This window comes from Notolepis coatsorum, assembly GCF_963971535.1.
Source record: "Notolepis coatsorum genome assembly, chromosome: 13".
Taxonomy (NCBI): Eukaryota; Metazoa; Chordata; class Actinopteri; order Aulopiformes; family Paralepididae; genus Notolepis; species Notolepis coatsorum.
In genome coordinates, this window is record NC_140177.1 from 66,494,789 (window position 1) to 66,520,101 (window position 25,313).

At 41.5% G+C, this 25,313-nt stretch overlaps 1 protein-coding gene across 1 annotated transcript; it reads left to right on the top strand.

The window, feature by feature from the left end:
- The first annotated feature begins 7,933 nt into the window (after window positions 1-7,933).
- Window positions 7,934-25,049, top strand: mblac1 (metallo-beta-lactamase domain containing 1). Its single transcript, XM_084327278.1, is given in 4 exon segments — window positions 7,934-8,170; window positions 8,173-8,414; window positions 8,416-8,454; window positions 23,984-25,049. Coding segments are annotated over 4 exon segments (666 nt in total). The 5' UTR covers window positions 7,934-8,025; the 3' UTR covers window positions 24,224-25,049.
- The last annotated feature ends 264 nt before the right edge of the window (window positions 25,050-25,313 follow it).

The following is a 25,313-nucleotide window of genomic DNA, read 5'->3' on the forward strand; positions in this document are numbered from 1 at the left end:
TCTACTTCCTTAGGCGCCTAAGGAAGTTCCAAGTGAGTCAGAAGATCCTTAAGAACTTCTACTCATGCACAATAGAGAGCATCCTGACTGGCAATATCACCTCCTGGTTTGGGAATAGCACCGCACAAGACCGTAGCAGACTACAGAGAGTGGCCTGTTCAGCCGAACGCACAATTGGAGGTGGGCTTTCCACTCTCCAAGACATTTACAACAAGCGGTGCATGGGTAAGGCTAAGAGAATAATCAAAGACTCCAGCCACCCAAACAACTGCCTCTTTGAACTGCTGCGGTCAGGCAAGCGATACCGGAGTCTCATGGCAAGCACAGAGAGACTCAGAAGAAGCTTCTATCCTCAGGCCATCAGGATGCTAAATGACAATAACACTATGCAACAACCATCAAATACACTCACAGCACACACATCCACACGCACACACTCACTTTAAACAAACAACTCACTGCAGAACCCACTTTACCCACTTTAGACACTTAACACACTTTATATTTATTGGTAAAGAATTTGCACTACAACTCATACCTCATTACACCTTACTGTAAATTGTACCTAAATTGTACCTCATCCCATTTCTGCATTATACTGTATTGTATTGTAACTCAGTTACTTTTCTACTCTGCATTGTTTATTGTATATATGTATATATTGAACACTTTTGTCTACGTACTTGACTTCTATTTTATACTTATTATACTTATTTTATACATATCTATTTTTATCTAGCACAATTTCTGGAGAAAAACAGAAAGAAGCATTTTATATAAAATGATTCTGTACTTTTGTATGACAACTAATAAAGAAACTTGAAACTTGAACTTGAATATTTTAAAAAGTGATATAGAATATTAAAAAAATATATAGTGTACATAAATATACATACATTTTTGGTGCTTACTCAAATTGACCTTATTTTCATGAAACATGCATCAATTTGGTAATAATATCATTGGGATTATTAGCAATAAATAGGAGGATTCAACTGACGAGAAACACACATGCACATATATATATATATATATATATATATAAGGCTGTCAATCGATTAAAATATTTAATCTGATTAATCGCATGATTGTCCATAGTTAACTCACAATTAAATGCAAATTAATCGCATATTTTCTATCTGTTCTAAATATACCTATGGATCTTATTCAAGTTTTAATACTCTTATCAACATGAGAGTCAACAAATGCTTGCTTATGCAGCCATTTAACACAAAAGGATGACCCTCATGCATTGCAAATTTGCATCAAATTTAAAACAGAGTGAAAAAAAAAAGTAATATTTTTTTATTAATAATATTTAAGCGTTAATCGTGCGTTAAAAAAATAGTGGTGTTAAAATAATTGTGCGTTAATGCGTTAATATCCCGTTAACTTTGACAGCCTTAATATACAGTATATATATATATATATTGTAGCGACCCTGGGATTTTGGTCGGTTGGTCAGCCGAGCTGTCACTCTGCACTCCTCCATCCCGGGGCTGGCGGCGACGCGAGCCGTGGGTTAACAGAGGTGAGGGGGCAGGGGCTGACCTGGGGAAAGGTATAAGATGGTGTGGCACCCAGTGTACGCTCTCTTGAGGCATGGGAAGCTATAGGGATGAGTCACTTGTGCACTGCTGGTTGTAACTGAGAACTGTTGAATAAGCAAAGACTGAGAAATAGCATCTGCCTCGAGAGTCGTCAATAACGTTTGGAAACTAGAAACGTTACATAACGGAACACTTAAACAGTGGGTTCGTTACAATATATTGTTAAAGGTAGAATCTGTAATTCCGTCAAACAGCGACCTCTGGGAAGAAGAGCCTGGCTTGGTATTGCACTACATTCATTACTTCATTACCATAAATGGCTCAGAGGTGGAGATGGTGAGCAGCTTTACATTTCTTGGTGTCACTATTTCAAATGACCTGAGCTGGCACTCCAATACCAGCACTTTTTTAGGAAACTGTGAAAGAGTTCACTAATAACAGGGGGATTCTACATAACTTCTATCGCTGTGTGATTGAGAGTGTTCTTACTTCCTCCTGTACTGTATGGTTTGGTAACATTACAGATCAGGAGAAGAAATCTCTGAACAGAATTGTGCGTCTCGCACGCAAGACAATCAGGGTTAGTCTGCCAGCTCTAGAAGAGATCTATGGTGCCAGGCTGCAACGACCCCTATGGCCAGATGCAGCACGTCACAGATTACGTAGCTCCGTTTGAGGAAAAGCCATATAACGTTAGACAGTGCTATAAACATTGCACTTTTCAAGCGATCGACTGAAAATATTGCAACTTCGGGCCATAGCTGTGACCAAGGTAGTGTACTGTAATAACAAAGGCAACAAAGTACAATTGAATTGTTCATTGAGTCGCACCCAATTGGCAGGCATTTGTTTTCTGGCCTATGGTATTTTCTTCCAACCATAGCCCCTTTCGGGACTGTAAATTACTCCAACATCGTTGGACGAGCTATGCTCTCTGTGAATCAACAGTCCCTTCTTCTACGATGATGTAAAAATCTCACAATTAAGTCTGTCGCGCTGTTCGGCAACAAAATGCTCCTCGTACAAGTGTCGCACAGAAATTTCAAAGGTACTCACAGTTGCATGAGGGTTTCGGACAGACAGACGCTAGGGTTTGAAAGCTTGGCGTTGCTAATAAACATTTTAAATAATTTTAAACTTGTCAACACTGCTTAAAACGGCTTTACTTACGGCTTTGGCTGCCTGGTGCACCTGATTGATTGATTGATTGATTGATTGATTGATTGATTGATTGAATTGATTGAAAAGTTTATTAACAGATTGCAGACTGTACACTGTACATTGGAATACTGACAAAGCCATACTTGGTCATTTACTGTACAACTGGGTTAGGACATTTGTAGGGGCCAGTTTTGAATTGCAGTCTCCCGTAGGTGTTCTTTCAGAGTGTTTTTGAAAGTGGGTAGTGATTCACATTCCTTTACAGCTTTGGGTAGGGCGTTCCACATTGATGTGGCATAATTGCGAAACGTGTTTAGTCCCTTGTTTGAGCCGAATCTGGGTTTAACATGATTTGTGGAGCTCCCTCTGGTGTTGTGATCGTGGTATTCACTGACCTTTGGGAAGTATTTTGACATGTACATGGGTACCTTGGTCGCGTAGTGTATCTTGTAGACCAGGCCCATTGCAAGTTGCTGTACTCTGTCGTCTACTCTAAGCCATCCTAGGTTGTCAAAGTGGGCAGGGGTGAGGTGGTTGCGCTGTGATCACCGGAAGAAGCCTGAAGAAAAGCCGTGTTGACAAGTTTATTCAAATTATTAATAAGATCTCCCACATAAGATCTGCCCAGAGCCTGGAGGTTTTTAAATCATTGCTCAAAACACACCTCTTTTCCCTGGCCTTTGACCAGAGCTAGCCTATCATTTACATATGATGTCCGCTGTCACTCTGGACTTTTTATCCAATTTTCCTGTCTCTTTTTATATTGCACTTTGCCATTGCTTTCCTATATGTACTGTACTATACCTTTTTTCTGTGATTTTAGTGTATTTTATTGATTTGTATGTGTTTTTATCATGTGAAGCACTTTGGTTTGCAGTCATTTGTAAATGTGCTATACAAATAAAACTGACTTGACTTGACTTGACTTAACCTTAGCTGCCATCAGTTAATAATAATAACTTTATTTGTATAGCACCTTTCATACCCCAACCCCCGCCAATGTACAGTTTCTTCCCCTTCGGATGTATATTTCTTTATGATATCTTTTTCATACACAGTACCGTATATGTCTTGTATGTCATAAATGCCTTGATGAATTGAAAATGGAGGACCCTTATGTAAACAAGACGAAAGTCTTTGTCTGGTCTTCATCCTCTTAGCAGTTGTTACTGTTAGTATTGAGCTGTACTGTATTGTACCCATTCTGCAATCTGTTAATAAAGTTTTCAATCAAGTCATCCAGCCGCAGGCCTCTTTGTCCCCCTCTCCTCGGGCAGATGCTACCACTCTATCACATGCTCTACCTCTTGGTTTACTATAGGGCTGCAACGATTAGTCGACATAATCGACGATGTCGATTATAAAAAAATCGCTGACAAGGAATTGTTGCGTCGATTAGTCATTAAAAAAATATATATATTATAATTTTCTTTTTTTTCTTTTTTTTCTTTTTTTTTGGCACTACCTATCTTTGTGAAAGTGGCTTCTCAGCTCTGGTCCAGCCAGCTGAAGACTTCTTAGCTTAACATAACAGACCGACAGTAAGTTTGGGGGAACTAATGGGATAACTGGGGATGTTGTTTGGTCCTGACAAGAGTCTCAAAGCAACTCTGAGGTCATGCTCAATGTCCAATCTGTTCCTCTGCTCTGTCTTCAGCTGGACCAGAGCTGAGAAGCCACTTTCACAAAGATAGGTAGTGCAAAAAAAAATAATAATAAAAAATGTATATATATATATAGACCAGGCCCATTGCAAGTTGATGTACTCTGTCGTCTACTCTAAGCCATCCTAGGTTGTCAAAGTGGGCAGGGGTGAGGTGGGTTCTAGGAGTAAGGTCAAGCAGTAGTCTGACCAGTTTGTTTTGAGATGTTTGTAATTTTGTTTTTAGCGCTTTTGAGGTGCTTTGGTACCATGAGGTGCAAGCATAGTCGTAGTACCCTTGAATGAGTGCTCCTGCCAGAGTCTTCAGGGTATTCTTGTTTACCAGAGAGGAGATCCGGTACAAGAATCGAGTTTGTTGGTTGACTTTTTTTTATTACATTGGATGCCATTTTGTCACAGGAAAGATTTTCCTCTAGGATGGAACCTAGGTATGTAATTTCATCTTTCCTTGTGACAATATTGTCACCCACTGTAACTGAGAAGCCGTCGGTCTTGCTGAGTTTGTTATTTGATCCGAAGAGAATGGACTCCTGTTTTACCCAGGTGTAATGATAGTTTGTTATCAGCGAGCCAGATGCAGATTTTGCCTAGTTCCGAGCTGAGGGTTTTTTCAACCTGTAACTTGTTCTTGTCAGAGACCAGCAGGGCTGAGTCGTCCGCAAACAGGAACAAGTTGCAGTCACAAGCTGACGTCATGTCATTTGCATAGATTAGGGTCAGTAGCGGTCCTAGTATGCTTCCTTGTGAAACACCACAGCTCACTGTGAGGGGGGGGGGGGGGGGGGGGGGGATAGGGTACCGTTTACCTCCACCATCTGTTCTCTCCCCTCCAGGTAGGATTGCATCCAGCTCACTGATGGACTATCAAAACCAATTGCTTTTAGCTTGTCAATCAGAATGGAGTGATTGACAGTGTCGAAGGCCTTTTGTAGGTCCAGCATGACCATGCCACAGTATTTGCCCACGTCCACCTCTTGTTTGATGTGGTCGTTTAAATAGAGAAGGCATGTGTCAGTGGGGGAGGCAGAATATTTGAGAGAGAGAGAGAGAGAGAGAGAGAGAGAGAGAGAGAGAGAGAGAGAGAGAGAGAGAGAGAGAGAGAGAGAGAGAGAGAGAGAGATACCTGTTTCTTTGTGAGACTGACTCCGTTGGAAGATTCTGTGGCAGTAGTATTTTCCAACATCTTGTGTGGGGGGTCCTGGGTCCTGCTGTAAGCCTGGGTGGGCATGTAGGGCTGAGTGATGTAAAAAACAATAACATATCAGAATATCTGCTCAGGTATATAAAATCACATTAGACTACATGGTAATGAAGGGTGTGATGATACAGTATCAAACTCATAACTGTAATTTTCACAAATTGTTTTGCGAGACAACTGACCTTATATTTGCTTTTTATCATTATTTTTTAAAACAAAAAATTGTGTATTTTGATTCATGATACAGAAAAAACTAAAAATATGATAACATGGCTGGATGGTAAATAATAAATATCCATATTATTTCCCGAGAGAGAGTGTGATGAACAAGGGAGCAAGAGAAGGAACAGAGAGAGAGAGAGAAGGACGTTTTACAAGTTCCTATACAGGAAACAAAGAGACCAGTAACCGCAGGACAAAGGGCCATTTCATAACATGTCCCAGCAGCCAATGAATCAGTGATGAGATAGAAGGATAACGAACCCCAGTCAGTGATAACAGTAACCACAAATAAGATAAGATATTCCTTTATCGATCCCCTTAGGGAAATTCGGGGTTCGAATATTTAAAAAAGTTATATAGAATATTTAAAATTAATATAGTGTACATAATATACATTATTTTAGTGCTTACTCAAATTGACCTTATTTTCATGAAACATGCATCAATTTGGTAATAATATCTTTGGGATGTAGCCTATGTCAGCTTATAAAGATGATTAAAGTATTTCACAAATACAAATTTTGGTAAAGTGAGTTCCTCCACATCACTGCTTAGAGGGAATATCCAATGGTGGAAAGAGTAGACCAGAGACTTATGGTTTAACTAGTAAAGTTCTATATAGTCTTGAACTTAACTCCTTTAGAACACGGTATACAAGATAGTCTATGCTTAATCCTATATGTGCTGTCATGATAAGGTATTTGTATTTGTTATAAGCAACAAGTATTTATAAACTATTAACGGTAATATTCCGAATATTATCACCAATAAACATAGGATTTAAAGAAAAATTTACTTACTGGCTCAAGTTTGATTCTGTTGTTCGATTGTGGTCTCACTGCCGTGTTACCATTTCGGACTTTGTACACCAAACATGTGCCTTAGCGGTTCTATCTAGAGGCTAATCTTTCCTGTGACAAAATGGCATCCAATGTAATAAAAAAGGTCACAAAGCTGTAAAGGAATGTGAATCATACCCACTTTCAAAAACACTCTCAAAAAACACCTACGGAGACTGCAATTCGAAACTGGCCCCTGTAAATGTCCTAACACAACCCCCTCCAATGTACAGTAAATTACCAAGTATGGTCTGGTCAATATTCCAATGTACAGTTTTGTTTGTATAGTTGTACAGTGTCCCCCACCCACCCCTCCTACCCACCCCCCCCCCCCCCCCCCACCCACCTCCAATGTACAGTCCCCCCACCCCCCACCTACCCAATCCATGTACAGTTTCTACGCAAATGTATATACTTTTTTTTCTGGACTCTTTTTGTATCACAAACAGTACTGTATTTGCAAATCTGGTATGTCATAAATGTATAGATGTAGCAGTACTGTCTATCTGTGTGTGTCATATGATGAATTGAAAATGGGGGACCCTGATGTACTGTAAACAAGACGAAAGTCTTTCTCTGGTCTGCATCCCCTTAACAATTGTATGTATTGAGCTGTACGTGTACTGTACCCATTCTGCAATCTGTTAATAAACTTTTCAATCAATCAATCAAAACTCAACAGGGGTGCCGCGACTAAAATACGCATCTCTCTTCTCACCAGCAGATGGCGGAAACACCACGGGTACAACTGCAGCTGTAAGGTGTGTCCATCGTGACTTTCCGTACGACCCCGGTCTCTCCAAACATCAACAAGAACAACGTGCAACCATAGATATCTATAGAACACTAGATAGCTTAAGGCGGAGTCACCAGCGTCACTGAACCGCCGCCATCTTGCGCAGGTCAGCCTTGAGTTAGAGTGAGTGAGCTGCACAGACAAAAAGACTCATAACTCGCTGAAATATTGACGGATTTACAAACGGGTTGGTTTGCTATAAACATCAAAGAATGTAGTTATGATACTGCATACTTATAAAAAAAAATCTTTTAAAGATGTTTTTTTTTTTTTTACAACCGCTTGATCATAGCCACGTTAATAATGCTTGTAACAAACCAAACCGTTTGTAAATCCGTCAATATTTCAGCGAGTTATGAGTATTTTTGTCTGTGCAGCTCACTCACTCTCACTCAAGGCTGACCTGCGCAAGATGGCGGCGGTTCAGTGACGTCGCTCTCCATGGCCGGCAGCGCGGGCAAGCTATCTAGTGTTCTATATATCTATGCGTGCAATGCTGATTTTTGTTGCAACTACAAGTTCGTTCTATGCAAGCGACCCAGTTCGCTTTCTGCACAGTGATATTTAAATCAACTTCCTAGATACTTCTCGTAAAGATGGAAACTAACAAAAAAACGGCAGCCTCGTCTTGTCTGGTCAAAAGAAGCCAGCTGTCAGAGACAGAACTACACATAGTCGGACAGCCCTACTCGGTCTCCGTTCTCAAAGTAGGTTACTGTCTCTCCCAACTCGACGGTACTTTCGGGCCGACGGCACCATCTCCCTCCTGACGGGGCCCAGGACCATTCTGGTGGACACTGGAGGACCGTGGGACCGGGAGTTCCTCGTTTCAAGTCTCAGAGAAAGGGGTCTGGAGCCGGGGGACGTCAGCCTGGTCGTGGGGACTCACGGACACTCGGATCACATCGGGAATTTGGGTCTTTTTCAAGCAGCGATGATAGTCGTCGGGTGCGATATTAGCGAAGGCGACAGGTACCTTCCTAATTCAGCTGGCCGAAGGACAACCTTACCCCATTGACGAGCATGTAAGTGTGTAACGGATGTGTTATTATATATATTCTCTCCCACCCGTATTTATATTTCTCTATATTTCTCTTTTTTATGATGAATTGAAAATGGGGGACCCTGATGTAAACAAGACGAAAGTCTTTCTCTGGTCTGCATCCCCTTAACAATTGTATGTATTGAGCTGTACTGTACTGTACCCATTCTGCAATCTGTTAATAAACTTTTCAATCAATCAATCAATCAATCAATCAATCAATCAATCAATCAATCAATCCACCCCCTCCTAATGTACAGTCCCTCCCCATCATATGTATATATTCTCTGTCAGGATCTCTGGGTAACAGTACTGTATATTTGCATATCGGGTATATGTCACAAATGTAACGGTACTAAATACCTGTATGTCATGTATGTCCCTATGCCATAAATGTCATGTATGTTGTGTATGTGTATATTCTATTCTCACCTCCATCTCGAAAGTCATGGAAAAAATAGTCTACGAACAGGTCGAAAAGTACCTAGCGGAAAAAAATCTAATCTACGAATTCCAATCTGGCTTCAGAACATCCCACTCCACTGACACATGCCTTCTCTATTTGAATGACCACATCAAACAAGAGGTGGACGCAGGCAAATACTGCGGCATGGTCATGCTGGACCTACAAAAGGCCTTTGACACGGTCAATCACTCCATTCTGATTGACAAGCTAAAAGCAATTGGTTTTGATAGTCTATCAGTGAGCTGGATGCAATCCTACCTTGAGGGGAGGGAACAGATGGTGGAGGTAAACGGTACCCTATCCCCCCCCCTCACAGTGAGCTGTGGTGTTCCACAAGGAAGCATACTAGGACCGCTACTGTTCCTAATTTATGCAAATGACATGTCGTCAGCTTGTGACTGCAACTTGTTCCTGTTTGCGGACGACTCAGCCCTGCTGGTCTCTGACAAGAACAAGTTACAGGTTGAAAAAACCCTCAGCTCGGAACTAGGCAGAATCTGCATATGGCTCGCTGATAACAAACTATCATTACACATGGGCAAAACAGAGTCCATTCTCTTCGGTTCAAATAACAAACTCAGCAAGACCGACGGCTTCTCAGTTACAGTGGGTGACAATATTGTCACAAGGAAAGATGAAATTACCTACCTGGGGTCCATCCTAGAGGCTAATCTCTCCTGTGACAAAATGGCATCCAATGTAATAAAAAAAGTCAACCAACGAACTCGATTCTTGTACCGGATCTCCTCTCTGGTAAACAAGAACACCCTGAAGACTCTGGCAGGAGCACTCATTCAGGGGTACTACGACTATGCTTGCACCTCATGGTACCAAAGCACCTCAAAGGCGCTAAAAACAAAATTACAAACATCTCAAAACAAACTGGTCAGACTACTGCTTGACCTTACTCCTAGAACCCACCTCACCCCTGCCCACTTCGACAACCTAGGATGGCTTAGAGTAGACGACAGAGTACAACAACTTGCAATGGGCCTGGTCTACAAGATACACTACACGACCAAGGTACCCATGTACATGTCAAAATACTTCCCAAAGGTCAGTGAATACCACGATCACAACACCAGAGGGAGCTCCACAAATCATGTCAAACCCAGATTCGGCTCAAATAAGGGACTAAACACGTTTCGCAATTATGCCACATCAATGTGGAACGCCCTACCCAAAGCTGTAAAGGAATGTGGATCACTACCCACTTTCAAAACCTCTCTCAAGGGACACCTACGGGAGACTGCAATTCAACACTGGCCCCTGTAAATATCCTAACCCAATCATTCCAACCCCCTCCAATGTACAGTCATTTACCTAGTATGGTTTTGTCAAGAGTTCAATGTACAATTGTGTTTGTTTGTACAGTGTCTCCTCCCCCCCCCCCTCAATGTACAGTGTTACTTGTTTATACAGTATGCCCCCCCCCCCCCCCCCCCCCCCCAACCACCTCCAATGTAAATTACCCAGTATGGTTGTCAATATCCCAATGTACCCAACCCCCCCCACCCAACCTCCAATGTACAGTTTCTACGTCAAATGTATATACTCCCTTTTCTTGACTCCTTCTGTATCACAAACAGTACTGTATTTGCAAATCTGGTATGTCATAAATGTATAGATGTAGCAGTACTGACTATCTGTATGTCATGTATGTCATATATGTCTATATGAATTGAAAATGGGGGACCCTGATGGAAACAAGACAAACGTCTTTCTCAGGTCTGCATCCCCTTAACAATTGTATGTATTGAGCCGTACTGTATTGTACCCATTCTGCAATCTGTTAAATAAAGTTTTCATTCATTCATTCATTCATGTCATAAATGTCACTATGAATTGAAAATGGGGGACCCTGATGTAAACAAGACAAACGTCTTTCTCTGGTCTGCATCCCCTTAACAATTGTGTGTATTGAGTCGTACACTGTATTGTATTTGTACCCATTCTGCAATCTGTTAAATCAAGTTTTTTCATCCATTCATTCATTATATATAGGGCACTGGTTCTCTCTGCGTGGTGTCACTGTCACCCAGTGGTGCAGTGGTGATTTCATAAGTGGTTGTACTGTGTTTTAATGACGTCACGTGCACGCACGCTCCCGCATAAATTTTCCCCAGCGTGCGCACAGAACAGCTCCGACCAGCATTAATTTATGATTAGAATGATTATTATGCATAAATAGTAGGAAACATGTTTGTATAGGAAATTACTAGTTTTAGTTTAGTTTTTGTAAATATTGCCTTGAAATAGAGAAGCTGAAAAAGGTAGCAGGATGTAGCCTTCAATATATAAAGAAACTATATTGTCAACAGATATGGTTGAAAAACAAACAATGTTTTAAATGTAATTGTAGATACATTACATTGTAGTTACAATTTCTTTAATTGAATTAACTTAAACTAGAAAAGTAAATACAAACTAATTAACAATGTAACTTACAGTTTACAGAAGGACAGTTTCCTCCTGAAGCATAACTTCCAGTCGGGACCATTTGTCACATAGTGAGAGGTTCCACAGCTCAAGCAAACCCCCACCAATTGGTACAGGGCTTGTATTTTGGTTTTGCTCTTCTCGTTCTTTGTTATGCTATTGCTATGCTATTGTTATGCAAAGGCATGTAGCCAGGTGAGTACTGGTACTGGGTGCGCGGCACGACGAGTCGAGTGAAAGTTGTGAAAGCATTTTTGTGTGCACGCGCGTGCACGTGCATGCTTCTGCTCAGAAAAGTGGTGGAACGGCATGGTACCGCGTGGCATGAGCACTGTACCCCTTGACCTCTAGGGGACCTAGGGGGATTCAAGGGGGTCCTCAGAAGTCAGCCCAATGATGGAATGTCCAAGCAAGACTATTGTGATCGTGGGTTTTACTCTAGAAAACTGTGATCTCCCCATTCACAGTATAGAATTCTGGAATTCTGGACATAGAATAAATGTGTGTCATTGAGACGAAATGTTATCAATAGGGCGTCCGCAGCCTAAATGTATCATCAATTTGGGGGTGCTTGACATGAAAAGGTTTGAGAAGCACCATTATATGCTATATATACCTCAACCTTTTTGTTTTTAGTTGGTTATGCTTCTTCACCAAACCCTTGTCCCATTTAAATGAAAAAGGAGGTTAGCCTAAGCCTACTATACATTTAGGTTTGTTAGCATTAATAATAATAATAATAATAGATTGGATTTTAAGAGAGAAGCGCCTTTCTCAGACTCAAGGACACTGTACAAGGAAAGGATGGAAAAATTAAAATTTTGATGAAAAAATTAAAGATAAAAAAAAATAAAAAATTATGAATATCGGTGTATAGTAACAACAGGAAAAAACAAATAAGATAAAAGAGATAAAGAAGGAAGCAAGGTGCTGTCCAATTGGGTGAAGTGGTTGAAATTAACAAACAAAACAAACAAACAACAAAACAAAACAACGGAATCTAAAAAGAGTCAGGGGTGGGCTACTTGGGAGCGGGGCCGTGTTGCGTGAAGGCAAGTGTGAACAGGTGGGTTTTTAGCTTGGTTTTGAAGAGGTTGATGGTGTCAGAGCCTCGGATGAGGGGGGAGAGTGAGTTCCACAGTCTGGGGGCAGCTACAGCGAAAGCTCGGTCTCCCAGTGTGGAACGCCTGGTGCGGGGGATGGTGAGGAGGTCGGAGTTGGAGGAGCGGAGGCCTCGTGCTGGAGTGTAGGGGTGGAGTAGGTTGGTCAGGTAGGAAGGGGCCAACCCGTGCAGGGATTTGTAGGTGAGGAGGAGGATCTTGTAGGGGATTCGGTAGTTGATGGGGAGCCAGTGGAGTTTTTGCAGGGTGGGGGTGATGTGCTGCCAGAGTTTGGTGTGCGTGAGGACCCTCGCAGCAGAGTTTTGGATGTACTGTAAGCGATCCAGAACCTTCTTGGAAGCACCAAGAAGGATTCCGTTACAGTAGTCGATAGGCTTGGGCGGTATGACTTTTTTCATACCGTTATACCTTGATTACCTAATACCCTGGTATACGGTATATGACGGTATGACTTTCATTATCATCAGCGGGGGGGGGTGGCAACAAATCACAGAGATGGCCAGTTCGCCCGCAGCATCTAGTGCTAACGTTAAGCTCTCAGAATGGTAGCAGTTCGCCCGCAGCATCTAGTGCTAACGTTAAGCTCTCAGAATGGTAGCAGTCCTCCCGCAGCATCTAGTGCTAACGTTAAGCTCTCAGAATGGTAGCAGTCCTCCCGCAGCATCTAGTGCTAACGTTAAGCTCTCAGAATGGTAGCAGTTAGCCCGCAGCATCTAGTGCTAACGTTAAGCTCTCAGAATGGTAGCAGTTAGCCCGCAGCATCTAGTGCTAACGTTAAGCTCTCAGAATGGTAGCAGTCCTCCCGCAGCATCTAGTGCTAACGTTAAGCTCTCAGAATGGTAGCAGTTAGCCCGCAGCATCTAGTGCTAACGTTAAGCTCTCAGAATGGTAGCAGTTCGCCCGCAGCATCTAGTGCTAACGTTAAGCTCTCAGAATGGTAGCAGTTCGCCCGCAGCATCCTACACACAACAACAACACACACTCTCGTTACCACAACGCTTTACGGTATTTTCACAGCACTGTCGCAACATTACCATAAAGCGTGAACACCGTTGTGATCATACACAACACTACAGTTAGCTCTCAGAATAGCCAGTTAGCCCACAGCACCAGCAACGGTAAGCGTGTCTCATTTAATTTCACTCACTGAAGCATGGGTTCCCCCCTCCTCCTCCTCCTCCTCCTCCTCCTCCTCCTCCTCCTCCTCCTCCTCCTCCTGTGTGTAGACAACCAGCTCTGCATGCCTCGCCCCACTAGTGAGGACTAGTCTCGCCCTCTGCTGGCGCGTGTGTGCACTACAACAAAACTCCGTTTAGACGGTATTGATTTTCAATACCGTCGGTATTTCGAAATACCCCGGTATACCGTAATACCGCCCAAGCCTAGTAGTCGAGGCATTCCACTGTAACTAAGCAGCACTGGCAGCTATTAGCCACAAGCTAGGAGCAACTGAAGATGTTGATTAATGTGCACTGTCCCTGGGTAAAAAAATACTTAAACTTAAGTTAGGGATGCCCCGATCGATCGGCCATCGATCGTTATCGGCCGATAATCAGTATAAATATGCGATCGGGGAATTCCGATAATGAGTCATATTCGCCGATCGCGGAAACTGATCAAGTGGATATCTCACTCGCTTGTCTCAGACGAACAGGACCTGCAAACTGCTCCTCCTCCCTAGCCCCGCCCGTACCCGTGTAGAGTTTGTAAACACAAACTAGAGTCTAGAGTCTAGATAGTGCATTCGACCTGAGCTAACGTTAGCTACCTAGCTATCGTTACTGTTTTATTTTCGCCGATCGTCAAAACAGATCTCACTCGCTGAGTTCTGTCTCAGACACCGGGAGCTGCACACAGTGCTGCGCGTCTGCTCCTCCTCCAGCTCCTCCCGCACGCATGTAAACACGGGTCTAGTCTAGTCTAGTGGGACGGGACCTCCATGAGCTAACGTTAGCTACCGCTACAAAATGACCCAGTCAACTATTCACTTTTAGTTTAATACATGATGAGGCATTGTCTAACTGAACGGTATCTAGCCGGCTAGCTACTGATAGCTCCTGATATCAACAAATGCTCCAGCAATAGTCTAGTTATCTAGTACTAGTGTATGTTACCTCTGTTAGCTCACGTTAGCTTAGCTCACTGTTCAAAACGAAATGTCCCATTCAACTAAATAGTTCACTGAGGCGTTGTCTTAACGTTATATTTCCGGCTAGCAGTAGCTACAGACAGCCCCTGATATCAATGTCTTATAACACTCATTCGATGCATATTCGAAGCCCGGCTTGCGTCGCAGTCATTAACGGGGATAGCTGAGGGAGTAGGGTATATCTGCAGAGCCTAGGGTAAATCTGCAGAGCCGAATGTGATTTGATCAAAGCAGAGTATGTACACACAGACAGTGGAGATAGCGAGCATTTTGACTTGTTGCGTGGTGGCGATGTCTCGCAGATAATACAAGTACAAGTCTAATTATATAATATATATATTTTATATAAAAAAAAAAAAAAAAAAAAAATTATATAAAATAATTTTTAATTTCTTTTTAATCAAAAACGATCGGTATCGGATCGGTATCGGCCGATATGGCTCACGACGATCGGTGATCGGTATCGGTGGCAAAAAACGTGATCGGGGCATCCCTAACTTAAGTGCCTCCTAGCAATGCACTGATCAACACTCCCAAACCGCTCCAGGGGGCCTTGCACTGTGGGCAAATGTCAGTAGCTGGCTACTTAGCTGGTATTACATTGGTGCACACTGCACACACAATTGTCCACCGTCTTTGCCCAAGTGCCTTTGAGCAAGGCACCGAACCCCCAGACTGCTCCAGGGGCGACCCTATGTTCTAGCCTCTCTGAAGAAATAGATATGTGTAGAGGACTATGTGTATGTGTGTAGCCTATCCCAAGTATCCGAAGTACCATGGTGGCACAGTGGTTAGCACTGTTACCTCACAACAAGGGGTTCAAACCCCAGCAGGTGGCCTTTCTGTGTGGAGTTTGCATGTTCTCCCCATGTTTGCGTGTGTTTCCTGCATCTAGACATGCATGAATGCCGTTGCCTTTGATCAAGGTACTGGCCTTACAAGTACAACTGGAGTTGGTCCCCGGGCGCCGCACTGTGTGGCTGCCCACTGCTCCTAAATAGTTAGGATGGTTCAAAATGCAGAGAATGGATTTCCCCAAGGGGATTAATAATGTTCAACAACAACAATGTATATGCTGAAAGACACATTTAAATTGGCTGGTAAACTGACAATTAAGTCATCTTAATTGTCATGCTTGTCATCATTCCCTCAATAAATGAAAATTGCAAAGGTTAACTTATACCATTATTTAAAGCTGGAGACAAGCATTTGTTTACCAATTATAGACCGGTATCCCTGCTATCACAGTTCTCAAAGATACTCGAAAAACTATATGTTGCAAGATTAAACACTTTCATTGAAAAACATAATCTCCTAATGGACAGCCAGTATGGTTTTAGAACAGCTAGATCTACCTCCATGGCATTAATGGAGCTTGTAGAGGAAATAACGGACGGTATAGAGAGAAAGAAATATGTATTAGGAATATTCATTGACCTAAAAAAGCTTTTGATACAATAGATCATGAGATTTTACTGAAAAAGATGGACAGGTTTGGTGTCAGAGGGGTTGCTCTAGACTGGCTGAAAAGCTATATTAGTAACAGGCAGCAATTTGTTCTGATGGGTCAGCACAAGTCACAATGCTTAAACATTACCTGTGGTGTTCCACAGGGGTCAGTATTGGGACCCAAATTGTTAATTTTATACATAAATGATATATGTAAAGTATCTGACATACTGAAACTTGTTGTCTTTGCGGATGACACACATTTTATGTTCGGGGGATGACCGTCAGCAGCTTTTAGAAGTGGCAAACATAGAAATGGACAAATTAAAAGGTTGGTTCAACACAAATAAGTTATCACTCAATTTGAAAAAAACCAACTTCATGATATTTGGAAATTGTAAAATAAACACTGATCCTCAACTGAACATTTATACTGTAAAAATTGAGAGTGTATATACAAACAAGTTTCTAGGGGTCTCTTAATAGACCACAAACTCTGCTGGAAACCCCATATAAAGTTTCACTTATCAAACTTCCGTCACATCAGAAACTCTCTGTCAACAAAAGCAGCAGCACTGTATTTTAATGCCATTATTATGTCACACTTAACATACTGTCTGACTAGCTGGACACAAGCCTCCTGTACAACATTACGATCTGTACAGGTAGTTTACCATCAGGCTGTGAAAGTTCTGGACAGGAAAACAAACAGCCACCACCATTGTTATAGCATAGCAAACCAGAACCTACTGAGCTGGGACAATCTTGTCAAATTCAAAGATGCCTGCCTTACCTATAAAATCCTACATGGCTTGGCTCCTCCCCCCCCCCCCCCCCCTCTGTACTTTCATAAAACAGAAAGCATCTGCTGATATACCAGGTCTGTAGTCAGAGGGGACTGTGTAGTCCCAAACAGGAGGTCTGCTTTTAGTCAGACAGCCTTTTCCGTGAGAGCAGCCCACACCTGGAACAGTCTGCCAACACGGCTCAGGGAGTATCAAAGTTACATCTCATTTAAAACTAACTTAAAATCATGGTTGAGAGATGGTCAAGTGTGCGACCATTTTAACTGAGGGGTTGTATTTTAATGTATTTGTATGTATTTTAGTGTATTGTAACCTATACTGATTCCTACTGTGTTTTAATTATTGTACTATGTTTTAATTATTGTTGTGCTCATGTCACCTGCCCCAGAGACTACAGTTGAAAATTAGCCAACTTGGCTAAACTGGCATATTTACAGTCAAATGTTCCTTAATATGCACTGTCTCTGTATTTTAAACCAAGAAATACAAAAAAAAAAAATATATATAAAATATTTGTGTTCAAAGTTAGCGAGAAGTATTGTAGGCGAGTCAATCTATGAAAAAAAAGCACTTAACCCAAAAAAAATTGATACAAAAGGTTTTTCGATGGATTCAGATAGTATTGGGCGTGCTAAATAACATACTAAAAGTCGACCAAAATCGCCCCCCCCCCCCGAAAGCCGCCATTTCCAAGATGGCATCCCAGATGGCGGTGGAGATATTAAAATGGCTATATCTCAAATTGAGAATATGGTGCAAAGGATTTCTCAACTGATTCTGGTACATCTGGGCATGTTCACTAACATACTAAAAATCTAGGAAAATACACCTTCCAGAAAGGCTTAATTTTCAAGATGGCGTCCAAAATGGCGGCAGACCAAGCTTAAAATGGCTATATATCTCAATAGAAAAAAATATATAACTATGATTTTTCACTTGATTCTGGTACCTCTAGACATGCTTGTGAACATACTAAAAATCTAGGAAAATACACCTTCCGGAAAGGCATCATTTTCAAGATGGCGTCCAAACTGGCGCCCAGGAGCTTAAAATGACTATACAAATACAAATAGCTTACTAAAAAAGGTGTTTGCACTCTCCAGCTCTCAAGCTAGCATAGTTGAAGCCTTCTTTTTGACCATTATAGTTGTTATACTATACTGAACTCAGTAGCCCATATGATGACAGGCAAATCAGTTCAGAGAGCATTCCGTGGCCATCTTCTGGTTGACAAATGTCTTAACCGCATGATAATATCAGAAATGGTAGATGATAGTCATGAATTTGCAGCAATGGTTGAACAGACTGAAGCAATGTATACCTCAATAGTTAAGGGTGAAATGCCATTGGAAACAGTGTTCACATCAGAGACCCTCATTACAATAAATGAAGAGCTGGGAAAAAGGAAGATGGAACTGTGTGCTAGATCCAAAACTAGTCAGTTGTGGCTAAATTACCAACACATGTTAGAAGTTGCTAGGTCAGTAAGGTCACTGATAACAGCAGATCGCACAGGTTCCTGGCTTTTGCACCTACGCGCTGTTTCTGAATGCATGCCGATATTCGCTGCGGCTGGGCATTACAATTACTTGAAATCGGCACACTTTTATGTCCAAGAGATGAGTCAGCTTCACATCAACCACCCAGATGTCTTCAGACTATTTGAAAAGGGTTTTCATGTTATCCGTCGCAGCAGCCAATCATGGGCAGGCCTCAGCTCAGATCTTGTAATCGAAACAACATTGATGAGGTCATTGAAGACTACAGGAGGGATGACACATGGAAGTGGAATGACCGACAATCAGAGATCCCTTTGGACAATGTCAAAGGGCATAACATCAGAGTATAACACCGCAATGCAGGAGTTCTCAAACCAGATATACACAACATCAGAACAGCACAAGGATTCAACAGAGGCAAGGATGAAAAGGGATGCTGCTGACCTGGAGAAGATCACTTCAAAACTTGCTATATGTTCACCTTTCTCTCCAGACTCTTCTTTAAGGAATGTTGTTACAGGTGTTGTCGCTGAGGATGGAGTGAACGTGCATGATTATGACTCTGTTGGACGCAACATCATGCACAAAATGATCGGACAGCCGGCATTCAAATTTTCATTTAGTAGAAAGGATAAAGCCATAACCCTTGGACAAAAATCGTCTATCAAGGTTGCTCCTGATCGAATCATTGATTCTGCACTTCTTTTTCAACGTTTCCTTATTGTCTCCCAAACTGGAGAGCTGTCATTGGAGGAGGTTATGCGTTATGAACTCAGTCCTTTCCCTCCTGCCCTCTTTGAAGCCGGAAACGTCTTCCGCAAAGCTGATAAACCACAACTAGCGCACGCGATCTGTGATCATGCAAGTGATCTATGGTAAAATTGCACAGTCATATGCAGACTTCACCATCCAACATTATGGCTCAGCTACAACCATTGTGTTTGATGGCTATGAGGATGGGCCATCCATTAAAGACAACACACATCAAAGAAGAGGAAACAATATTCATCCCATTGTCAACTTCACTGCTGAGACAGAGTTCTCAGGTAAGAAGGAGGAGTTCCTGTCAAGATATCTGAATAAACAGAAACTGATCCACATGATAAGTGATGAACTGAAAGAACGGGATTGCACTGTGGTCAATTCACTTGGAGATGCTGATGTAGACATAGTAAGGGCCGCAGTGGGATCATCTCTTCTTCACACCACGACGCTGATTGGAGAAGATACTGATCTCCTCGTCTTACTTCTTTACTATGCACAGAGAGATAGCAAGGGCCTTTATTTCAGATCAGACAAGTCGAAAGCTGATGGCAGTTTTAAAGTGTACGCCATAAACTATTTGAAAGAAGTACTCGGACAGGATGTGTGTTCTCAGTTGCTGTTCATCCATGCTGTGACTGGCTGTGACACAACTTCCCGGATCTTCGGAGTTGGCAAAAAGACAGCATTCCAAAAACTTGTAAAAGGGGATCCTGTCCTTCAGGCTTGTGCCAATGCATTCACTGTACCAAACCAGACAACAGATGTGATCGATGACCTTGGGTGCCAAGCAATGGCTGTCTTTTTTGGTGGAAAGTGCACAGATTCGCTTGCAAAAATGAGATATAACATTTTCAGCAAGAAGGTTGTTTCAGCTTCATCAACGGTAACGCCTGAACGTCTACCACCAACTGAATCTGCTACCAAATTCCACTGTCGTAGAGCATACTACCAGGTCATGGTCTGGATGGGAACAGATGATGGTATAGATGCTCTAGACTGGGGCTGGAACCTGCAGGACAATAGATTTGTCCCACTCATGTCAACAATGAATGCTGCTCCAGACAGTCTCTTGAAGGTCATTCATTGTAACTGTACCACTGCCTGCAAGACACTTCGCTGCTCATGCAGAAAATATGGACTACCTTGTAGTACTACTGTCTGTGGACCATGTCAACTTCATGAATGTGACAATCCACATAACAAGTTTCTCCCAGAGGATCCTGAAGATGATGATGAGTAGGCCTAAAGACCACAATAAGTGGGTAATTTATTTTGTGTTCAACACCAAAGCCAGCTTTCTAGGTTGAATATAATAACCAATTTTAATTTTAGCCAAAATAAGCTACAGGCAGCCATTTTGATGATGCAAATGATGCATTCCTAGCAGATATATTTAGCTAGATATTTTGCCCGTTATTAATGTATAGAGGTGCCAGAATCAGTTTATAAATCCTTTAGAAATGTTTTCCCATTTGAGATACAGGCATTCTAAGCTCCCAGTCGTCATTTTGGACACCATTTTGAAAATTAAGCCTCTTCGGAAGGTGTATTTCCCTAAAACTTTAGTATGTTCCTAAGTATGTCTAGGGGTACTTGGGGTACCAGAATCAAATGACAAAATCATTTATATAATTTTTATATTGACATATATATAGCCATTTTAAGCTTGGCCAGCCGCAATTTTGGACGCCATCTTGAAAATGAAGCCTTTCTGGAAGGTGTATTTTCCTAGATTTTTAGTATGTTAGTGAGCATGCCCAGAGGTACCAGGTTGAGAAATCCTTTGCACCATTTTCTTAATTTGAGATATAGCCATTTTAATCGCCCCGGCGCCATCTGGGACGCCATCTTGGAAATGACGGCTTTCGGAGGGGTCGATTTTGGTCGACTTTTAGTATGTTATTTAGCACGCCCAATACTACCAGAATCCATTGAAAAACCTTTTGTATAAATTTTTTTGGGGTTAAACCATATATTGACTCGCCTATTGGTATACTGGGCAAGACTAGATATATCCTGAATCAGAAAACTCTATATACATTATATTGCACACTCATTGTACCATATCTATCATATTGTGTTGAAATCTGGGGAAATACTTATAAAAGCAACTTACAAAATATATGCACACTGCCATGGCCGCCTAGTTATAGTTGAAAGTGGGGGTGCAATTTTTTTTTTTTTTTAATTTTTTTGTTTTTTTTGACAGGCAAGGGGTGGTTTATAGGGGTGGTTTATTTTTTTCATTTAATGAACCTGTACGTGCAATTTCCTGCAATATAGAGCCTTCAATCTTGACTAATAAAGCTGCTCTTTTCACTATAAAACTCAGTTTATATTGCAGTATGATAGCCAATTACTATAATAATAATAATAATATTAAAAAATGGAATTAACATATTGCAGAATGGGTACAATATAGTACGGCTCAATACACACAATTGTTAAGGGGATGCAGACCAGAAAAAGACTTTTGTTTTGTTTACATCAGGGTCCCCCATTTACAATTCATAATGAATTGTAAGTAAGGGTGCAATTAACACCGTGCAATCCATTATTTGTGGAGCCCGCCCTTTAAGTCTTTGAGCTATTAGGCTACTAGGGTTCTTACTTTGCGTTTTGGTGTACTGAAAAATGCTCCGATGTCTGTATTCTTTCTTTTTTCTGCCATGTTACCTGGTTGGCTGGACACACACACACATTTTCATTTCAGGTATTGTACCTTAAGATAATTGAACATCTTGATTTACCGTAAATCCTCAAATATAGGACGGGTCTTCTATTTACCTCAGCTGCAAAGAGCACCAGGCCTTTATTAGAGAGGCTTTTATAAGAGGCAGGCCTTAATTTCAAAAAATGACACTCATGGACATAATCCCTACATTTTCAGACTTTTATTGCATTATTATTATAATTAAAAAAAAAACAAAAAAAAAATATTTGGGGGGGCCCTCGTCACTAAGGCCCACGGGCCGCGGCCGTCGTTAATCCGGCCCTGCTCGTCTGCCATAGCGAACGTTAAAATTAGCAAACAAAGTCAACGTTATCCAGCTGACGACACCACATATCTAGATATATGACAACGTTAGCTAGCGGCTAGCACTAAAGCTAACGCCAACCAGAGGGAAACTTTGTTATTATTATTATTGGTATGACCAGATGGCATTTCGGACCGTGAAACAATTTTATGAATGAATGAATGAATGAAAACTTTATTTAACAGATTGCAGAATGGGTACAATACAGTACGGCTCAATACATACAATTGTTAAGGGGATGCAGACCTGAGAAAGACGTTTGTCTTGTTTCCATCAGGGTCCCCCATTTTCAATTCATATAGACATATATGACATACATGACATACAGATAGTCAGTACTGCTACATCTATACATTTATGACATACCAGATTTGCAAATACAGTACTTTTTGTGATACAGAAGGAGTCAAGAAAAGGGAGTATATACATTTGACGTAGAAACTGTACATTGGAGGAGGTTGGGTGGGGGGGGTTGGGTACATTGGGATATTGACAACCATACTGGGTAATTTACATTGGAGGTGGTTGGGGGGGGGGGGGGGAAATTGTATTGCGTGGTAGAAGTTATACCACTCAATAGTAAAGATGATGTCTAACATAATAGTTTGTTCGAACAACTGAACTTACTTAGTGGAAGATCCTGCTGTTGTGACAAAGTGTTCACGCTGCCTGCCTGCCTGCGTACCAGCTTACACCTGGAGGCTGCAGCGCTGTGAGACTGGAGTGCGCGTCGCTCTGTCTGCTGGGGGCTGGATCAAACCATATCGGGCAGGGGGGTGTCGCAATCTTTGGAAACTTAAAAACTTGCTATTAAGTGTCATTGCGTATTATTAATTTGATTGAAATTACATAGTTATGGTTAGATAATATTTATATATTGGGGGGGGATATATCATGATCAAAAAGTGAGGGAGCAAAGAGACAAGTTTGCTCCCCCAAGTTCAATACTGGTAGAGCACCCGCTTCGCCTGCTCCATTACGTAGGCGGCTATGCATACTGCAAAAAAGAGCCATACGGATAGTACATCATGGTAGATATTTAGATCACACAAATAGTCTGTTTGTAAGGACTAGGAGTCAAACATTCAAATTCATGGATTTAATCAAATTCAAATCTGGACAAATTATGTTTCTGGCAATAAAAAACAAATTACCAAGCAACATTCAAAAAAATTTCATGGCTAGAGAGAGTGTTTATAATTTTAGAGGGACATTAGCTTTAAAGCAACCTACTGTACGTACAACTCTTAAAAGTATGTGCATTGCAGTTTGTGGGGTATCACTCTGGAATGGTCTGGATGCGAGTATAAAATTAAGCAAAAATATCACTACATTTAAAGGTAGCTATAAACAAGCACTTATGGACACATATAAGAGAGAGGAGCTTGAGCAGTAATGTGACTGCCTATTATTATTTCATTTGGATATTTGGATATATAAAAAACTGTACTTTTATTATTTTTTTTATTATTTGTTATATTTTATTTTTATTAAATTATAATGTCAAACATTGTAAGGAAGGGGCAGGGCTTGATAAGTTGTTTTACTTCCCCCTGTTCCTTCTCGAACACTTATTGTATGGAAATAGTCTTTGACTATTTACCTTTTTGTTTTTTAAACTTGTTTTATGTTTCTATGTTCAAGACAAATAAAAATCAAATCAAATAAAATCTTGTAATCTTGTATTTTCAGAGCAACAAGTGAAGTGAAGAGGCTTGCGTTCCTCTCTTTGTCACTTCAAGATAAAAGAACAAAACTCTCTGCTTCCTCTCTCCACCAGGTGGCGATAGTTCCCACCCCGGGCCACACAGGGCGAGACGTCAGCGTGCAGGTGCGGGGGACCTCCGCAGGCACGGTGCTGGTTGCCGGGGACCTGTTTGAGTGCTGCACAGACGAGGATAGCTGGCGTGAGCTGAGCGAGAACCCTGCCGTTCAGGAGGTCAACCGACAGAATGCGCTGCACACTGCTGATGTCATAATACCAGGACATGGACTCCCATTCAAGGTCCATAGGAACTGAGAAGACTGAAGCTGACTCTAGATCAGTGACCAGGATCACTTGTCTTCATGATCCTATTCAAACTAAACAGACTGAAGCTGACTCTAGATCAGTGACTCGGAACACTTGTCTTCATGGTCTTATTCAAACTAAAAGACTGAAGCTGACTCTAGATCAGTGACCAGGAACACTTGCCTTCACGGTCTTATTCAAACTAAAAGACTGAAGCTGACTCTAGATCAGTGACCCGGAACACAGTAGACATCTGGCAATTTTTCAGATTACAAAAGGAACACGCCAACACTATGGGAAATGCGCTTATCGTCTTCTCCAGAGTCAGACAAGAAGATAGATACCAATTTCCTCTCTGCGTTCAGTAGAAAGCTATCCGGATGAAAGCTAGCCTAGCTTAGTACAAATGAATGGAAGCGGATACGGACCACTAGTCTGGCTGTTGGCTCTCCCTGAGTTTTAAGCACAGAGAGGAAATTGGTATCTTCTTGTTTGACTCTGGAGTTTTAAGACTACCTCCGTACTGAAAATACTGTACTTTTAGGGGTTTCACACACAGCAAATTACTTGGTAAAAATGTCTCTTCCTCCCTTCATAGTACTCTATACTGGCAGATTGGACTTCAGCCCAGACTTGGGCCAATTATTAACATAAATCCTCTAGTTTACTTTAGGCCTTGTTTACTTACTTATTTTAATTTTTTTACACAATGCTCTCCTATCCTTGGAGGTCAGGACCTCACATGGGGGTTTCCCCCGATAAGAAAATAAAGTCTCTGGAAAAATTACTAATCAAAGTGAAATTACTGTAACAATAAACAAACAATTACTCATGACTTTTATCAGCAGGTTGGTTTCTCTCTCGCTGCTCTTGTGTGATTTTTCCCAATTGTGGCTTGATTTCTGACCCCCTGAGGAAGAAAACTGTGTTAAAGGAACATGCCAACACGGCTGGGTAGTGTAGAGGTCTAAGTACTGGGAGCGGTGTTATAGCCACACTCTTTGTTATCTACTCCTTGATTAGCTTAGCTGAGCTACAAGAAAGCCAAAGGGAGATCCGTTATAACTTTGTTGTGGGTATTTATTCCTCCATATACCGA